At 44.3% G+C, this 16518-nt stretch overlaps 1 protein-coding gene across 2 annotated transcripts in view; it reads left to right on the top strand.

Moving 5' to 3' along the window:
• The window catches only part of EZR (ezrin), a 54769-nt gene that overhangs the window by 19946 nt on the left and 18305 nt on the right, over nt 1–16518 (top strand). For both annotated transcript variants that reach the window (XM_055268466.2, XM_063632819.1), the window contains 4 exons: nt 10945–11028; nt 13100–13195; nt 15029–15303; nt 15895–15978. In XM_055268466.2, the coding sequence (XP_055124441.1) occupies nt 10945–11028; nt 13100–13195; nt 15029–15303; nt 15895–15978 (539 nt within the window). The remainder of the gene's footprint in view (nt 1–10944; nt 11029–13099; nt 13196–15028; nt 15304–15894; nt 15979–16518) is intronic.

Here is a 16518-nt window from a genome sequence, read left to right as displayed (position 1 = left end):
GCCAAGTATACTGTCAGATCAGTGTCATAAATGGATAATATATATATATAGAGAGACTTCATTTAATAAAAAATAATATTTTAAGGACCACCTTGCTATTTTACTTCTCTAATAATGTTTTGAATATTTTGATAAATACCTTTAGCAACATAGTGGTTCTCATCTCAGCACTCGCTGTCCTTGAAAGAATGTTATTTATAACAGGGTGGTTTCTGGAGTGCCTTTCTGGAGTAAAACTTGGGCATGCTAACCATATGCTTGCTGGAAACCATAATAATGTAAAATGTAGTCATTGGGTTTTCAGTTGCAACTACATTGATATAATTTTGTATATAAAACAGTTTGTTACTGGGAGCAGCATTGTTCATGTAAGAAAGACGTTCGCTTCGTATAATACATGGAAACAAAGTTATATTTTCAATGTTAGCCATTACTGTGACACTCTAAAAAAGGTTGGTGATGGGGAGAAAGAAGAGCTTAAAAAAACCCCACAAACAATTCACTTGCCTCTCGGGCTTTTCTGCTTTGCCTGCCTTGACTGAATTAGAGTATCTGCATTTCTGCACTAAGCTGGTTGAGGTTTGCTAAGTCAATGATAATGTTTTACAGAGCTTGGCTATTAGCCAGCATTTGTGGAAAATGACCACTGTCTGTCATAGCTAGTGCTATAATTTATTCAGTTGGCATATTGTTCATGGAGACAGTGAGATAAGGGGATCAGGATCCAGAGAGACTACTAAAATATGTGAGTCCATCTGTTGTGATCTGAGGTTTCGTTAGAGAAAACCTGTCTGCTAGTACAATGAAGGGAGACTTAGTAAGGATGTTTTTATATAAAGGATTATAAATCAGCAGAGGTAAATACATTAATCTTGGCCAAACAGGTCGTGTCCTGTTGCATATTCCTGATGGCAGGTTCTGCCCCCTGCTGCCCAGGCACTGTTGGTCATAGCATGGCCTTGGCATCAGCTGTGAGCCGGTAAACACAGAAATGTAGGCCCCTCCCAACCTGAGTCAGACCCTTAGCCTGGGGTCCAGGAAACTGTTTGAACAAGCTCCCGAGTGATTTTTTTCAGGTTTGAGCGCCTGGAGGGCCTGTGAATGGCTGCATATGAGGTACAGCTGGCCATATGTCTTAAATGACTTCAAAGGGGTGTGAGCCACGCCTCCTCTTCCCACACCAGATTTCATGAACCATGCCTGGTATTGTCATGTTTTTGTGAGCAGCCGTGAATAGGGCTAGGGGAGAGAGATGTTCAGCTAAGAAAGTCTAAAATAGAAAGGGAATGTTCAGTTATAACAAAACAAATTTTTGTAATTAGAGTGCTGGGTTATGCTCAGCATCATTGGAGTTAAATGTGGAGCAGTGGCTCACACCTGTAATCCCAGCACTTTGAGAAGCTGAGGTGGGCGGATCCCTTGAGGTCAGGAGTTCGAGACCACCCTGGGCAACATGGTGAAACTCCATCTCTACAGAAAATAGAAAAATTAGCCGGCTGTGGTGGCGGGTGCCTGTGGTCCCAGCTAAGGAGGCTAAGGTGGGAGAATCTCTTGAACCCTGGAGGCAGAGGTTGCAGTGAGCTGAGATCGCGCCACTGCACTTCAGCCTGGGCAACAGAGCAAGACCCTTTCTCAAAAAAAAAAAAAAAAAAGTGGAGCAGCAAACTAAGTCCCTCTTCCATCAAGGAAGGTCTCTGAAGCAAACCTGAGCCGGCCTCTCAGCGCTGCCCTGGTGGGGCACCCCATAGCACCCAGAAGCAGTGAGGGCTAAGGCGGCAGAGTGCAGCATGGCCATGCATGATTGGAGCGCCGCTACTGCATTCATGTCAGTTTGGCAGCCGGCAACTTGTAAGAACATAGAATATTTTCATTTAGAACTTAAAAACAGTAAACCCAAAAAGTTTAGTTTTTAAAAATTCACTTTTGTTTCTCCCTAAAGATTTTTATTCTTTTGAAAATGACCAGTCTAGTTTGAATGCCATTGTTTTTCAGCTGTTTCTTATTTGCAATTGCTAAAAGCAACAAGGAGCAAGTTAAATGTCCATCACCTGAATGGGTAGACAGACGTGACAGCCACACAGTGGAATATTCCTGGGCAGTAAAAAAGAATGAAGTGCTGGTATATGCTACAACATGAATAACCCTTTTAAACATTATGCTAAGTCATGGGATTCAGTCATGAAAGACTGCGTATTATAAAATTCTGTCTCTGAAATGTCCAGAATAGGCCAATCCTTATCCTTAGAGACAGTAAGTAGATTGGTGGTTTCCAGGGGCTGAGGGATCAGGAGGAATGGGGAGTGACTGCCAGTGGCCATGGAGTTTCTTTTTGGGCTGACAAACTATTCCAAAACTAGATAGCAGTGTCAGCTGCATAATTCTGAATATACTAAAAACCACTGAATTATACATTTTACATGGGTAAATTTTATGGTAACGTATATTTCAATAGCTGCTATTTAAAGTACATAGTGACTCAACATGAAAAGTATACAGTTTTGTCTCTATAATTACCCAATTAAGTGAACCAAAATAGCAGCTGCAAAGCTTTTAATTCATTTATCATTGGTGGTAAGAATTTTCCCTATCATACTTCCATTTGTGGGAGAAAATTTACTGTATCTACTTCCTATCAGCATTTCTAAGTATTTGAAAGGTCTTATCCAAATATTTGAAAGCTGTTAAAAGTTACTGAAGTGGCACCTTCGGAAGAGGGCTGGAATGTTGGAAAACGGCGTTGACATTTTAAATGATATGGAAGGTCAAGCTCACAATGTAATCTTGGTGGTGGCTGGATGGCTCTACTCAGACTGGTTTTTGAGTAAATGGCAGGTGTGATAATATAGGGATTAATCTGTTATCACTGAATCCACTGCCTGAAATTCAGACATTCAAATGCTCCCATTTGAATTTCCCTTTCTTACTTTACATGGTTTTCCTGATTTTTGAGTACATAAAAAAATTATTGCAAACTTTTTTCCTGCAGTGTTCTGGCCACTGAAATTAAATCTGGTTCTTTTGTCTAAGACTCAAGGGTTGCTCTCCTGTAATGTTTGTGGAGGAACTGATCTTGGACTTTTCCCTCCTGTCTTAGGCTTTTATTACAGTTTGAATTTATGCTGTAAAAAGTGTGATTGTAGAGGTAATCTTAAACTAAGTTTAAAATATTCAGAGGAAATGGATGCTTCCCAAAGGAAAAATTGCATACCTGTATTTATTTACCAAAATGAGGAAAATACCTGGGAAATAACTTGGCCAAATATTCAGCAATTATATTCATAGATTAGAAGCAAAATACAAAATTTAATTGTCAACTTGGTATCTTTTTCATTCCTTAGACTCTTAGAAGGCATTTTAAGATGGCATTTTGATAAAATTAAACTGGGAAGACTCAGGAATCATGTTTTCCCAACTATATTCTGACAAATGCTAGTTCCCTGGGATGCTCCGTGGAAATAACCTGTGGGCAGAACAATCTGTAAAGTGGAGACTGTGTCCCCGTCCTGGGCTGCCACTGTTGGCATCAACATGGCAGACAGGCAACAGCCTTCCAGCTAAAGAAGGAAGAAACAGAAAACCCCACCTTAACCACTGCAGAGTTATGTGACCTCCAAACACTGCCCCCCACAGCATATCCCCATTTTTGTCCCTTTCCCTTTCAAAGCCAAATAATTTCAAAGAGAACTACATAGCTGCTGGCTTGGGATGGTGTCAAAAGCCAGGCAAGATGATTTTAAGTCATAGAATGATCGAGCTGGAAGATGCTCACAGATTAAATGGTCTCTAGCCACTCAATATCAGCAGCAAGGGAGAGGAACAGGGTTGGCCTGAGTGAGGCTGGGGCCACCCCTGCCGCCAGGCCTGTGTGCCAGGCTCAGGTGCTCCAGGGAATGAGCAAAGAGGATGTTGGGTTTATTTTGTTTTAATAAGGCGAATTGTTACTGAGTTTATTTAAAAACAAAGCAGCTTGGGGTTTAACACCTTGCATGTCCGTTGGGTTGGAGTGGTAACACCTGTGCTGTCGTGTGTCTGCCTGGAGGGGTACTTTCCCTCTTGGGAAAGCGAACACAGGTGTGTTGTCCCTTCTCCGTGAAAACACTCTACTTGCTGGCCTTGAATAGCATTCTCTAGTGGGTTACTTTTCTCCTAGTGGTCAGACAGTATTTATTGGACCTCTGGTTCCATTGGCATGTGTCCCCTAAGGAGGGAGACCCTTCGGGGGTACTTATACCTCTACTGTCCGATGGCACTGGCTGTGTCACACCTGAACTGTGGGCTTTGAACCTAGCATTTCAGAGTGGGAAAAGGCCCAAAGCCATCTAGTCCAAACTCTACCTGCAGATCAGGTAACTGAGGCCCAGTGGCAGAGGAAGTCATCAGCTAGGGGTCCTCGGATTACAGAGGTAGCTCTCAAACCCAGGCCTTCTGCCTCCCGTGTCTTGCCTTCCATTGATTCCCAAATTTGGCCTCCTCAAAATCACTTGTGGAAGTGACAGCTTCCTGGGCTGAGGGGGTTTGAAAAGCTTCTGTGGGGATTCTGATGGTGAGGCTGATGTGGGAAGCCCTGTGGTGTGTGATCACTGTTTGAGGCACACCCATCTTCATTAATGTGTAAGCCACTCAGGGATAGGGAGGGCTAATGCCTCTCTGTACTCACAGTGCCCATCGTGGTGCCTGGCACACCTTGCAGTAGTTAATTGGTATTTGTGGATCGAGTGAATATGTTAGGTGCCCACTAGCAGGGGTTGGTCCTGTAGTCTGCGGCCATGGAACATTAGAAGAATAAAGCTATTGTGGTTCATCCTGTAGTATAGTAAGTTCGAGCTGAGCTAACCTGTAATAACACAAATATAATTTTTTTTTAAGTTTTTAAAAGTTAGAGACGGGTTCTTGCTATGTTGCCCAGCGTAGTCTCAAACTCCTCCCCTTGAGATCCTCCTGCCTTGGCTCCCCAAAGTCCTGCGATTACAGGCCTGAGCCATTATACCTGGCCAACAAATAGACTTATTTATTTATTTATTTATTTATTTATTTTTTTGCGATGGAGTCTCACCCTGTCACCTAGGCTGGAGAGCAATGGCGTGATCTTGGCTCACTGCAACCTCTGCCTCCCAGGTTCAAGCGATTCTCTCTCCTCAGCCTCCTGAGTAGCTAGGATTACAGGTGTGTGCCACCACATTTGGCTAATTTTTGTATTTGTAGTAGAGATGGGGTTTTACCATGTTGGCCAGGGCTGGTCTTGAACTCCTGACATCAAGTGATCTGCCTGCCTTGGCCCCCCAAAGTGCTGTGATTACAGGCGTGAACCACTGCGCCTGGCCTAGAATTTTTTAAAGAGTAGGTTATTAAGCAAAGGGAGAGTAGAAACAGTATTGGTTTTTCATTAGCTTCATCTGTACCATCAACCACATGGTTCTTTTTGTCTCGGGAGTTGGTACAGAAGTAAAGTTAAACTTAAATCACCACCACCACCCCCAAGCAAAGCATAACTTTAAAAAGTTTTTAATATTTTGGCAAACCTGAGAGAAGTATTGCCCTTTTTTTGGGTAGATCTTAGATGACTAACTGCTTACTATACACACACCTGTACCACACATGTGATTGTGTTGCCTTCACTGAACATGGTTTTTGGTAACAGTGTGTAATCTGAGGGGAATTACTAAGACAATAAAAACTGCAGACCACGCGTTCTTTTTCTCCAGTCTGCACATAGTTTGGACATGTGTGGTGGTATGTTTAAGCCCATGGACTTGAGTTTTTTGTGGGACAATCCTTGTGTGTATCAGAATCATACAGTCCCAGTACCACCTTATTCCTCTGGCATTATTGAAGATACAAGAACCAGTTGGCATTCAAATATGTTGAGTTCACTAAAAACAGTTGCTGACGAGGGAAACCTAACACCCTGATAATAAAATGGAAAGTTGGGATTTAGATGTGTTTTCTCAATTGCTGAAGCCTGGTGGTGCTGGTGCTGGTGGTAGTGCTGGTGGTGGTTTTGAGTCTTGCTGTATCACCCAGGCTGGAGTGCAGTGGCGCGATCTTGCTCACTGCACCCTCTGCCTCCCAGGTTCAAGCAATTCTCCTGCTTCAGCCTCCCAAGAAGCTGGGACTATGTACAGGCACGTGGCACCACGCCCGGCTAATTTTTGTATTTTTAATAGAGATGGGGCTTCACTGTGTTGGCCAGGCTGGTCTCGAACACCTGACCTCAAGTGAGCCACCCGCCTTGGCCTCCCAAAGTGCTGGGATTACAGGCGTGAACCACTGCATCTGGCCCCAAAGTCTTTTTTTTTTCTTCAAGCCCTTGGATAAGTAGACAAAGTATGCATATAAATGGCCCTGTCCTCTCAGTGAATGTCTCATTTTAAACTTTGGTGAAAGCTTATGCTGTATTGTAGCACATTATTTTATCTATAACATTGAAAATAATTGTCTTTCTAAACATGGAAGTGTTTATCATGCAGTAGGGTAAGGCAGTGCCATACTGTGGTCCTTAATCTGGGGAGGATCTCCTCCCTTTTCCCCGTAGAGCATTTGGAAATGTGTGTGTGGATGGGGTTGCTTTTAGATGTTCCAGTGACTGGGGACACTCAGTCATTGGATGGCTTAAGGATGCTAAACGTTCCCGAGTGCTTGGGATAGTCTTACAGAATGAATACTTGTGCTGTCCAGAATGACAAGAGCACCCCCAGTGGGAAACACTAGTAGGGTAATGACTAATCAAGTAACAGACACGCCCTTTAACTTAAAGCAGCTCATTAACATAATATTCATTTACCTGTTTAGATTTTGAGTATCTTCTCTTCAATCTCTATGTGAAGATATAGATTGTAGAGCCTATGTATGAATATATACATATATTAAAATTGTGATTCTAAGAAGGGGTTCTTAAGGTTCTGGTGTGTCCCCAGATCAGAACTGGAAATTATTCCTTTTAACAGGGCCAATGGATTCCTATTGCTGGTCCTAGTTTTATTACTGCAGTGCCAGAACAACTCCCTGATCATTATTTTTATTTTTTTAAAAGAGGATCTCACTCTTTCATTCAGGCTGGAGTGCAGTGGCTCGAACATAGCTCACACCAGCCTGAATGATTTTTTGTAGAGAGATGAGGTCTTGACTTGTTGCCCAGGCTGGTCCCAAATTCCTGGACTCAGGTGATCTGCCTGCCTTGGTTTCCCACAGTGCTGGGATTACAGGCGTTAGCCAATGGGCCTGGCCTCGCTGATCTTTAGACTTGGCAATCATTGTTTGAGGTTGCATACCATAGGGAATGATTGCCCATGGGTGTTGGAGCATAGGTAAAAAATTTTGTGGAATGATAGGACCAGCTAAGACTTGGCATTGTCTTGGAGCTGTTGGTGCTCAGATGAAGTCCTTTTGATAGGAGGTGTAGATTTGTTGACTCATGCAGACCTTCTCAGTAGCTTTTTTTTTTTTTTTTTTTTTTTTGAGACGGAGTCTTGCCCTGTTGCTCAGGCTAGAATGCAGTGGCCCGATCTCGGCTCACTGCAAGCTCCGCCTCCCAGGTTCACGCCATTCTTCTGCCTCAGCCTCCCCAGTAGCTGTGACTACAGGTGCCCGCCACCTCACCTGGCTAATTTTTTGTATTTTTAGTAGAGATGGGGTTTCACCATGTTAGCCAGAATGATCTTGATCTCCTGACCTCGTGATCCGCCTGCCTCGGCCTCCCAAAGTGCTGGGATTACAGGCATGAGCCACCGTGCCTGGCCAATTTTTAAGTTCACTTTCTACACACTACTGGGTTGTTAGAACCAACCTCAGTAAAAGTATCCATTTTACAAGTTACTTGCTTTTTCAGGCCAGGCACAGTGGCTCACATATATAATCTCAGCAATTTGAGGGGCCAAGGCGGGCAAATCACTAGAGGTCAGGAGTTCGAGACCAACCTGGCCAACGTGGTGAAACCCTGTCTCTACTAAAATTACAAAATTTAGCTGGGTATAGTGGCTGGCACCTGTAATCCCAGCTGCTTGGGAGGCCGAGGCAGGAGAATTGTTTGAAGCCAGGAGGCAGAGGTTGCAGTGAGCTGAGATGGCACCACTGCACTCCAACCTGGGCGACAGAGTGAGACTCCATCTCAAAAAAAGAAAACAAGTTACTTGCTTTTTCAAAGGGTTGTGTGAACTTTCAGTCAGATATGAAACTGTTTCAGAACCAAAAATAAGTTACTCTAAATTCCTGCTAATCAGTTTGCAAAATGCTTAATATCTTTTTAATGTTAATTATTAGCTTTGGTTTCGGAGATGTCGTTTTCACACTGTCTTCAAACTTAGAAGAGACTCAGGTTTAGAATTTGGAGTCTGGGCCGGGCGCGGTGGGTCACACCTGTAATCCCAGCACTTTGGGAGGCTGAGGTGGGCGGATGACAAGGTCAGGAGATCGAGACCATCCTGGCTAACACGGTGAAACCCTGTCTCTACTAAAAATACAAAAAAATTAGCTGGGCGTGTTGGTGGGCACCTGTAGTCCCAGCTACTTGGGAGGCTAAGGCAGGAGAATGGCATGAACCCGGGAGGTGGAGCTTGCAGTGAGCCAAGATCACACCACTGTACTCCAGCCTGGGCGATAGAGAAAGATTCTGTCTCAAAAAAAAAAAAAAGAGTCTGAAATCTCATGTGCATGGACTCTGGTCATTTGTCTTTGTCCTAACCAGGTAGTGGCCTTCGGTTCTAATTGTACTTGGGGTTCCCACTTCTGAACCAGTAGAAAGAAAGGCGGCATACCCAGGGTCCTGCATTTGTGAACGAACGCCTTTCCACTTTAGTTTTGAGTGTGTTATGTCATTGTTGGCTTCTGTGTATGTAGCTGGAGCTGCATTTGTTATTGAGATATTTGACTTGGGGCTGGTTTTCCCATCTCTAATACATGCCCTTGGAACCATAATTGAGAGAAATGCATGCTTTATTTTATGCTTCATAACAGCCATTTTGTGATTTTAAAAAAATTACCAGCAGGAAATGAAAGAAAAGTAGGTTTTTATATTTTAGTATGATTAAAGACTTTAAAACATGTCTCGTTGCCTCTCAGTAAACTTGAGTTCTTTAACTTCTGGACTTGGGATTGTGGAGAAAACTTTTAAAACAAGATCTGGAAAATGATAGTTCTGTACTTGTTATACCAGTCAGGGAGCCTTTAAGTCATATTGGATGTATATCAGAGGATCTCTCAATCATAATCATCACAGTCTTAAATGTTATTGGGATGGGGGTGGGAGCAGGTGGGGAGACTAATTATGCTCCTGAAGTAGGAAGTGACATTTGGTGAGTGCTTAATATTTGTGGTTCCCTGGCTGGATAACGAAACCCCTGTCGCCAAATACTGGCACAGGTAATACGTCCTTATTACATTTACACCTGTGTTAGGAAGAATCTGGGATAGGTATCTCTCTAGCTTCTGTATATTTCACTTGAAAAATGGTGAGAAGCAAGCATTTCTTAATATTAAGCATTATAGTTGCTATGTGGCTCTGCTGTTTCCTTTGGGACGGTGACATAAAGTAGCCAGATTTGAGTGTTTTTCATATGCTTTAGTAAATCTGGGTTTTCTCAAGTGATAAATTTGAAAACTGCCTTGATGTAAGTGGGTTGTTTTGTTTTGTTGTTGTTGCTGTGTGTTTTTTTTTGTTTGTTTTGAGATGGAGTCTTGCTCCGTTGCCCAGGCTGGAGTGCAGTGGCACAATCTTGGCTCACTGCAAGCTCCGCCTCCTGGGTTCAAGCAATTCTCCTGCCTCAGCTTCCCGAGTAGCTGGGACTACAGGCGTGCTACCATGCCCAGCTAATTTTGTATTTTTAATAGAGATAGAGCTTCACCGTGTTGGCCAGGCTGGTCTTGAACTCCTTACCTCAAGTGGTCCACCTGCCTCAGCCTCCCGAAGTGCTGGCATTACAGGTGTGAGCTAATGCGCCTGACAGTGTTTTGTTTTTTTTTTAAAACAACTACATGGCAACATTAGAAATATTTTAAGGCCCTCCCATCTCCAGCTCCTCAATTCTGTGTCTTATCCTCATACTTTTTCCGTTTTTACATTTTATTTTCATCTCTTGTCTAAATAGATCTCACATTTATTTGCATTGAGAGAGCGTTGCTTGTCATATTTTTTATTTCAGAAGCAATTTGCCCAGTTTCTACTATTTTCATAATTATAATTTAATATCACTACATCATCCATTTTTGATGTGTCTTTGGACATTTCACCATTTCTGTCTCACTGTGGTTTCTAAGGTTGCTTCAAACCTTGTGGTTCAAAGCTCTTTCTCTCTTCCCTTCTCTGACTTCCTTGGTGACTTGGGAGCCCTCCTGCCTCCCTTGGCTGTCGTAAGGCTCATATGAGATGGTGCATGGAAAAATAGGTTAAAGTATTGTTTTAACAAAAAAGAAAAAAACTGCTTAGGTTGGGCAAGGTGGCCCATGCCTGTAATCTCAGCACTATGGGAGGCTGAGATGGGAGGCTTGCTTGAGCCTGGGAAACATAGTGAGACTCCATCTCTACAAAAAGTAAAAAACAAACAAAACAAGCTAGGCATGGTGGCACCTATAGTGCCAGCTACTCAGGAGGCTGAGGTGGGAGGCGTTCATGTGAGCCTGGGAGGTCATGACTAGTGAGCTGTGATCGTGCCACTGCACTCCAGCTTGGGTGACAGAGCAAGACCCTGTCTCAAAGAAAAAAGAAAAACTGCTTAGACCTAAGTGTCAGTGTGCTTTATTAAAGAGGCTGCATTTGGTTTGCACTGTGCGCCTGCTGAGATGTCCCCAGCCATCTGCAGTCAGGAGTGGTGTGTGGCTTCCTGACTAGCACAGGAACTGATGTCAGGCATGTGTCGTCGCCACACTGAGGAGCAGCTTATGTAGAAGGTGCAGGAGGTTATTAGAAGAAAAGAATACTCAGTTAAGCATAATTTGTTTCATTCTGTTTTTCAGATCAATGTCCGAGTTACCACCATGGATGCAGAGCTGGAGTTTGCAATCCAGCCAAATACAACTGGAAAACAGCTTTTTGATCAGGTTGGTCTCTGAACTTGAGAGTTAACTCCACCTACAAAAAAAAACTGTTTTGCAACGTTTCAGTTATTTTGTTTGCGAAGCATATTACCTTATTTTACTCACTTGAGGTAATAGATGAGAAGGATCTTTTAAAAGGTGAAAGTATTTCATGATAGCATTATAAAACGCATTAACAGACATGTATATCATGCCTAGGAGGTGTATGAAAGCACACAGCTGTCTGTTGTATAAAGTCAGGCGGATTCAGTGTGTTACCAGGCATGGAAGCAAAGGACTGAAGAGAGTGATTGTGCTTGCCAGTGGAAGGAGGTGCTGACCTGTGTGTCTCTCACCCTGTATTAGAGACGTGGCTTCCTACCCCCAGCTGCCTCCACCTCCAGAGTAGAACCCCTTTCACTGCATGGATGAGTGAACCTTAGTTGTCTCAGTTGCTGCAGCTTCTCATTTCTAAGTGATCGTACCTGAACATCTGTGAAAAGAAGAAATGAAGATTTAGAGAAATAATTCACTTTTTAAAATTGGAAGATTTTTTAAATCAAGTATTTATTAGTGATATTACTACTTACTTATTAAATACTTTTTTCCCCAATAACAGGTGCTCCAAATACAGTTTTTTTTTTTTTTCTTTGAGACTGAATCTCACTCTGTTGCCCAGGCTGGAGTGCAGTGGTGCAATTTCAGCTCACTGCAACCTCTGTCTGACAGATTCAAGCAATTCTCCTGCATCAGCTCCCCGAATAGCTGGGATTACAGGCACGTACTACCATGCCCTGCTAATTTTTGTATTTTTAATAGAGACAGGGTTTTGCCATGTTTGCCAGGCTAGTCTCGAACTCCTGAACTCAAGTGATCCACCCGCCTTGGCCTCCCAGAATGCTGGGATTATAGGTGTGAGCCACCACGCTCAGCTTACAGCCTTCCCCCATCCCTTTTGGGTGAGTGGGAAGAGGGGAAGAACAGGTCAGTCCTGGGCATTTAATAAACAGACTTCTAGAGCTTTAGGGAGCCTCTGGCCTCCCTGCACCCTTCAGATGAAGAAACAGGCCCAGGTCAGGAGTTAATTTGGAATTTTAGGATTTACTTTAAGCAAATGTTCTGTATACCTGAGTTGTCATTTCTAATGTATTCAACCTTCTTTGGCATTAAATACGATAGAAGCCATGTATTTGAAGGATGGTAGCATTTTTTTAAGTTTAACATCATATATCATGGGATTTTAAATTACACATCTATGTATATGTAAATAGTCGAACTTGTCTGGCACTTGGTTTAGATGATGTTCAACAAGTGTCCACGGCAAGTTCGACTATCACTGCTTTTCTGTTTCCAAGACACTCATGAGACTAAGCAGCTCAGGACTCGTCTGTAATGCACAACAGAGACTTGAAAATGTGAAGTCCTTGCTGTGACCTAGGGTCGGGATTCTACCTTCGCTATACCAGAATGTCCCATTTCTGGAGGCCTATAAGATGCAGGTTCCTCTGCGCACCCCTGTGCATTGACACCCTTCTGTCCCAGAAGTCTGCCTTGCCTGTTTTCCTCCTTTCCTAGGATTTCTTTGTCCCTGTTCCTAGTAAGTCAGACCCCTGGGCCAGCTGGCTGAGAGGCAGAGGCAGGCAGCCAGAGGAGGCTCAGTTGTGGCACCGGATGCTTTAGTCTTCTGCATGAGCACACCTGACGGGCAGCAATGCACCCACCACACTGTTCCCTGGGGGGCTATGGGCTCCTGTGGTTCCGCGTGTGCTGGCCATAGCCCGCCCTGCTGAGTTTCATGCAGGAGAGCATCCTGGAGTACAAAGGAGTAGGAGTGAGATTTTCTAAGGTTGGAAGGTAGAACCCTGAATCTGCTCAAATTTATATTAAAAATAAGTCGTTCATGGCTTTGAGATAATAGCCTCGGTTAGTAACAAGTTATTTGAGTGCAAAAAAAGGTGTTGCCCAGTGGTTGGACTGAGCAGATGTCCTGGTTTCCTGGGGACTCTGCTAGACCATGTGATGAACGACAGCCAAAAGCTGTTGCCCTTTTGAGTGAGTTTCTCATGACTCTTGGGCCTCTCTCTCTCTCACGCAGGTGGTGAAGACTATCGGCCTCCGGGAGGTGTGGTACTTTGGCCTCCAGTATGTGGATAATAAAGGATTTCCTACCTGGCTGAAGCTGGATAAGAAGGTAAGTCAGGATTAACTATTTACAGGCTGTGGATTGGTTGTTGGTCTGCTTCGTCGATAAGGAAACTGGAGCAACTCACCCTGTCTTTTGTTTTCTGTTCCTTTTTGTTTGTGTAAAAGTTTTTACAGACAAAAAGGTTGCAAGTTTCCAGTAAATGGGGATATCGATTGGAAATCAGATCTGGCATTTCTCCATACTGCTCACTCATTGGAGCATATGATGATGGTTAATTGCATAGCTTTTAGTTGACCTTAGTTTTTTCAGTGAGATTGTTAATCTTATAAACTGTGAATCATCCGCTATCTTGTAAGAACCTGTTATTGCTTTGTTTGAACCTGTGACAGATTATCTTCCAACTTTAAAGATTGGATAATTCCATTAACCAACCATAAAGAAAAGTAGTAAGATAAACATTTTTTCTTCAAACTCTGAAAATTATCCTTTTTGAACCCCCCACTGTCCTCCCAAGTCACAGCAACAAGTTAAAAAGATGATGGGAGGTGGGGAAGAGTGGAGGAGCAGGAGGAATTCTTAACAGTAAGTTTTGGGGTCCAGGGCCCAATTGGCATGTGGCCAGATTCCAGGTCACTGGGGTCATTTCCAAATTTGAGTTCTCTAGGATTGATAGCATCATCCCATGAGGACTGGGGCTTAGTGAGGCAGTAGCTTTGATTTCCAGCTGAGCACAAGAGTGTGATAGTACTTGTTTGTTTGTTTTTTGTTGTTGTTGTTTCGAGATGGAGTCTTGCTCTGTCGCCCAGGATGCAGTGCAGTGGCGCGATCTTGGCTCACTGCAACCTCCACCTCCCAGGTTCAAGCGATTCTCCTGCTTTAGCCTCCCGAGTAGCTGGGACTACAGCTGCAGGCCACCATGCCTGGCTAATTTTTTTGTATTTTTAGTAGAGATGGGGTTTCACCATGTTGGTCAGGCTGGTCTCGAACTCCTGACCTCGTGGTCTGCCCACCTCAGCCTCCCAAAGTGCTGGGATTACAGGCGTGAGCCACCATGCCCGGCCTGTTTTTTTGTTTTTGTTTGTTTGTTGTTGTTTTTTAAGAAGAGACAGGGTCTTGCCCTGTCACCCAGGTTGGAGTACAGTGGCGCCATCATAGCTCACTGCAGTCTCGAACTCCTGAGCTCCAGGGTTCCTCCTGCTCAGCTTCTTTTTTTTTTTTTTTTTTTTTTTTTGAGACGGAGTCTTGCTCTGTCGCCCAGGCTGGAGTGCAGTGGCGCAGTCTCGGCTCACTGCAAGCTCTGCCTCCCGGGTTCATGCCATTCTCCTGCCTCAGCCTCTCCGAGTAGCTGGGACTACAGGCGCCCGCCACCACGCCCGGCTTATTTTTTTTGTACATTTAGTAGAGACAGGGTTTCACCATGGTCTCGATCTCCTGACCTCGTGATCCGCCCGCCTCGGCCTCCCAAAGTGCTGGGATTACAAGCGTGAGCCACCGCGCCCGGCCTCAGCTTCTTGAGTAACTGGGACTATAAGCACGCACTACCATCCCCAGCTAACTTTTTTTTTTTTTTTAAATGTCGTAGAGATGGGATCTCTTCTATGTTGCCCAGGCTGGTCTCAAACTCCTGGGCTCAAGTGATCCTCCTGCCTTGGCCTCCCAAAGCACTGGGATTATAGGCATGAGCCACCATGTCTGGCCTGTGATAGCACTTTTGACTAACCTTTTTTTGTCTGGAGTGCTAAAAAGATGACTTTAAGAATAAACATCTCCTGAAAACTGGTTTGAGGGCCCCATTGAGTCTTGGTTAGAAGCCTGTGTTGGGGACAGTGGGCCTTCATCTTCCAGATTTGTGTGGAGAGTGTGGCTTGCTTTGTCCAGGTGTCTGCCCAGGAGGTCAGGAAGGAGAATCCCCTCCAGTTCAAGTTCCGGGCCAAGTTCTACCCTGAAGATGTGGCTGAGGAGCTCATCCAGGACATCACCCAGAAACTTTTCTTCCTCCAAGTGAAGGAGGGAATCCTTAGCGATGAGATCTACTGCCCCCCTGAGACTGCCGTGCTCTTGGGGTCCTATGCTGTGCAGGCCAAGTTTGGGGACTACAACAAAGAAGTGCACAAGTCTGGGTACCTCAGCTCTGAGCGGCTGATCCCTCAAAGGTGAGCACAGGCTGACCCGGCCTGGGCAGGAGCAGTCATGCCGTCCTTGGCAGGGAGAAGTGATTGCCTTAGAAGCACAGTTTAAAAAACACAAGGACTTCGCCAGTGTCAAGTGCTCCTTCACACTAGTCATTAAGGCACTGACCAGCGACCTGAAACATAGCCAGGGAAGGCGAGCTGCCATTCCTCATGAAACTAAAGCGCGGCTGTGTCCTGTGGGAACGCCGCAACATAGTAAACTTCTTGACCTGACTGCTTAGCTCCTCCTGGGATATGATAGGTTGGCCCCTGTGAAATCTGTTTTTATTTAGTAATGGTCACAAAAATTACCCCATTTGGAAGAAGAGGCCACTTAAAATACCTTCTTAGTTTTTCCAGCAGAACAGAGTTCTTGTTCAAAATGCTAACTAAGTCTTCCAGATTAACTGTCATAAATCGAAATGCTACACATCAGGAAATAGAAACCAAAGCTCTTTGGGATTGATTGATTTGAATGCAAAGTAAGGGTTTGAATGTGGGTGGTAAGTGGGCCTCCTTCCTTGCCTGTCACATTCCTTAAGGATGACAGTGCTGTTTCCTTTTGCATTCCAGAGTCATGGACCAGCACAAACTTACCAGGGACCAGTGGGAGGACCGGATCCAGGTGTGGCATGCGGAACACCGCGGGATGCTCAAGTGAGTGCTGTGCCCTGCTAGTTGGGATCTGGCCATCTCCGTGCACTCCAGCGTGTCTTTTCCTGTAACTCTAGTTAGTGCTTTAAAGGGCTCTGTGTCAGGCCTTGTGAAGACCTTGAGGGAACCGAGTTAAAAGTGGGGTTTTCTTAGGGAAGAGGTTTTTTTTTTTTAAACAAAGCCAGGTGTCTTGCCTGGGGAAAGAAGCAGTTTAGCTCAAGCCTTCAGGTTCTAAAAGCTTACACCCTCCCTTTGTAGAAAGTGTTATGTCTAAACTTCATCTTAGTCAGAGGGGCATTGTTCACCTGCAATCAGCATTATTCTGTCAGAGGTGCTGGTTTGCTCATTATATGGAGGTACTTGTCTTACAAAGTGTATATAAATGAAAAAGGATCCCAAGTGAGAAATGCTGATGTCAGAGAACCTGGACGTGGGGCTGTTAACATAAGACATGGCCAGGCCACCTGATTCTGGGTGTTCTCGTCCTAGAGCCTCGTCTCTGGCCTAGTCTTGCGACTCTGCATTATTTCAGCTTCTGAAGTT

Source organism: Symphalangus syndactylus, chromosome 2 (assembly GCF_028878055.3).
Source record: "Symphalangus syndactylus isolate Jambi chromosome 2, NHGRI_mSymSyn1-v2.1_pri, whole genome shotgun sequence".
NCBI classification, from domain to species: domain Eukaryota; kingdom Metazoa; phylum Chordata; class Mammalia; order Primates; family Hylobatidae; genus Symphalangus; species Symphalangus syndactylus.
This window is presented reverse-complemented; position numbering and strand designations above follow the sequence as displayed.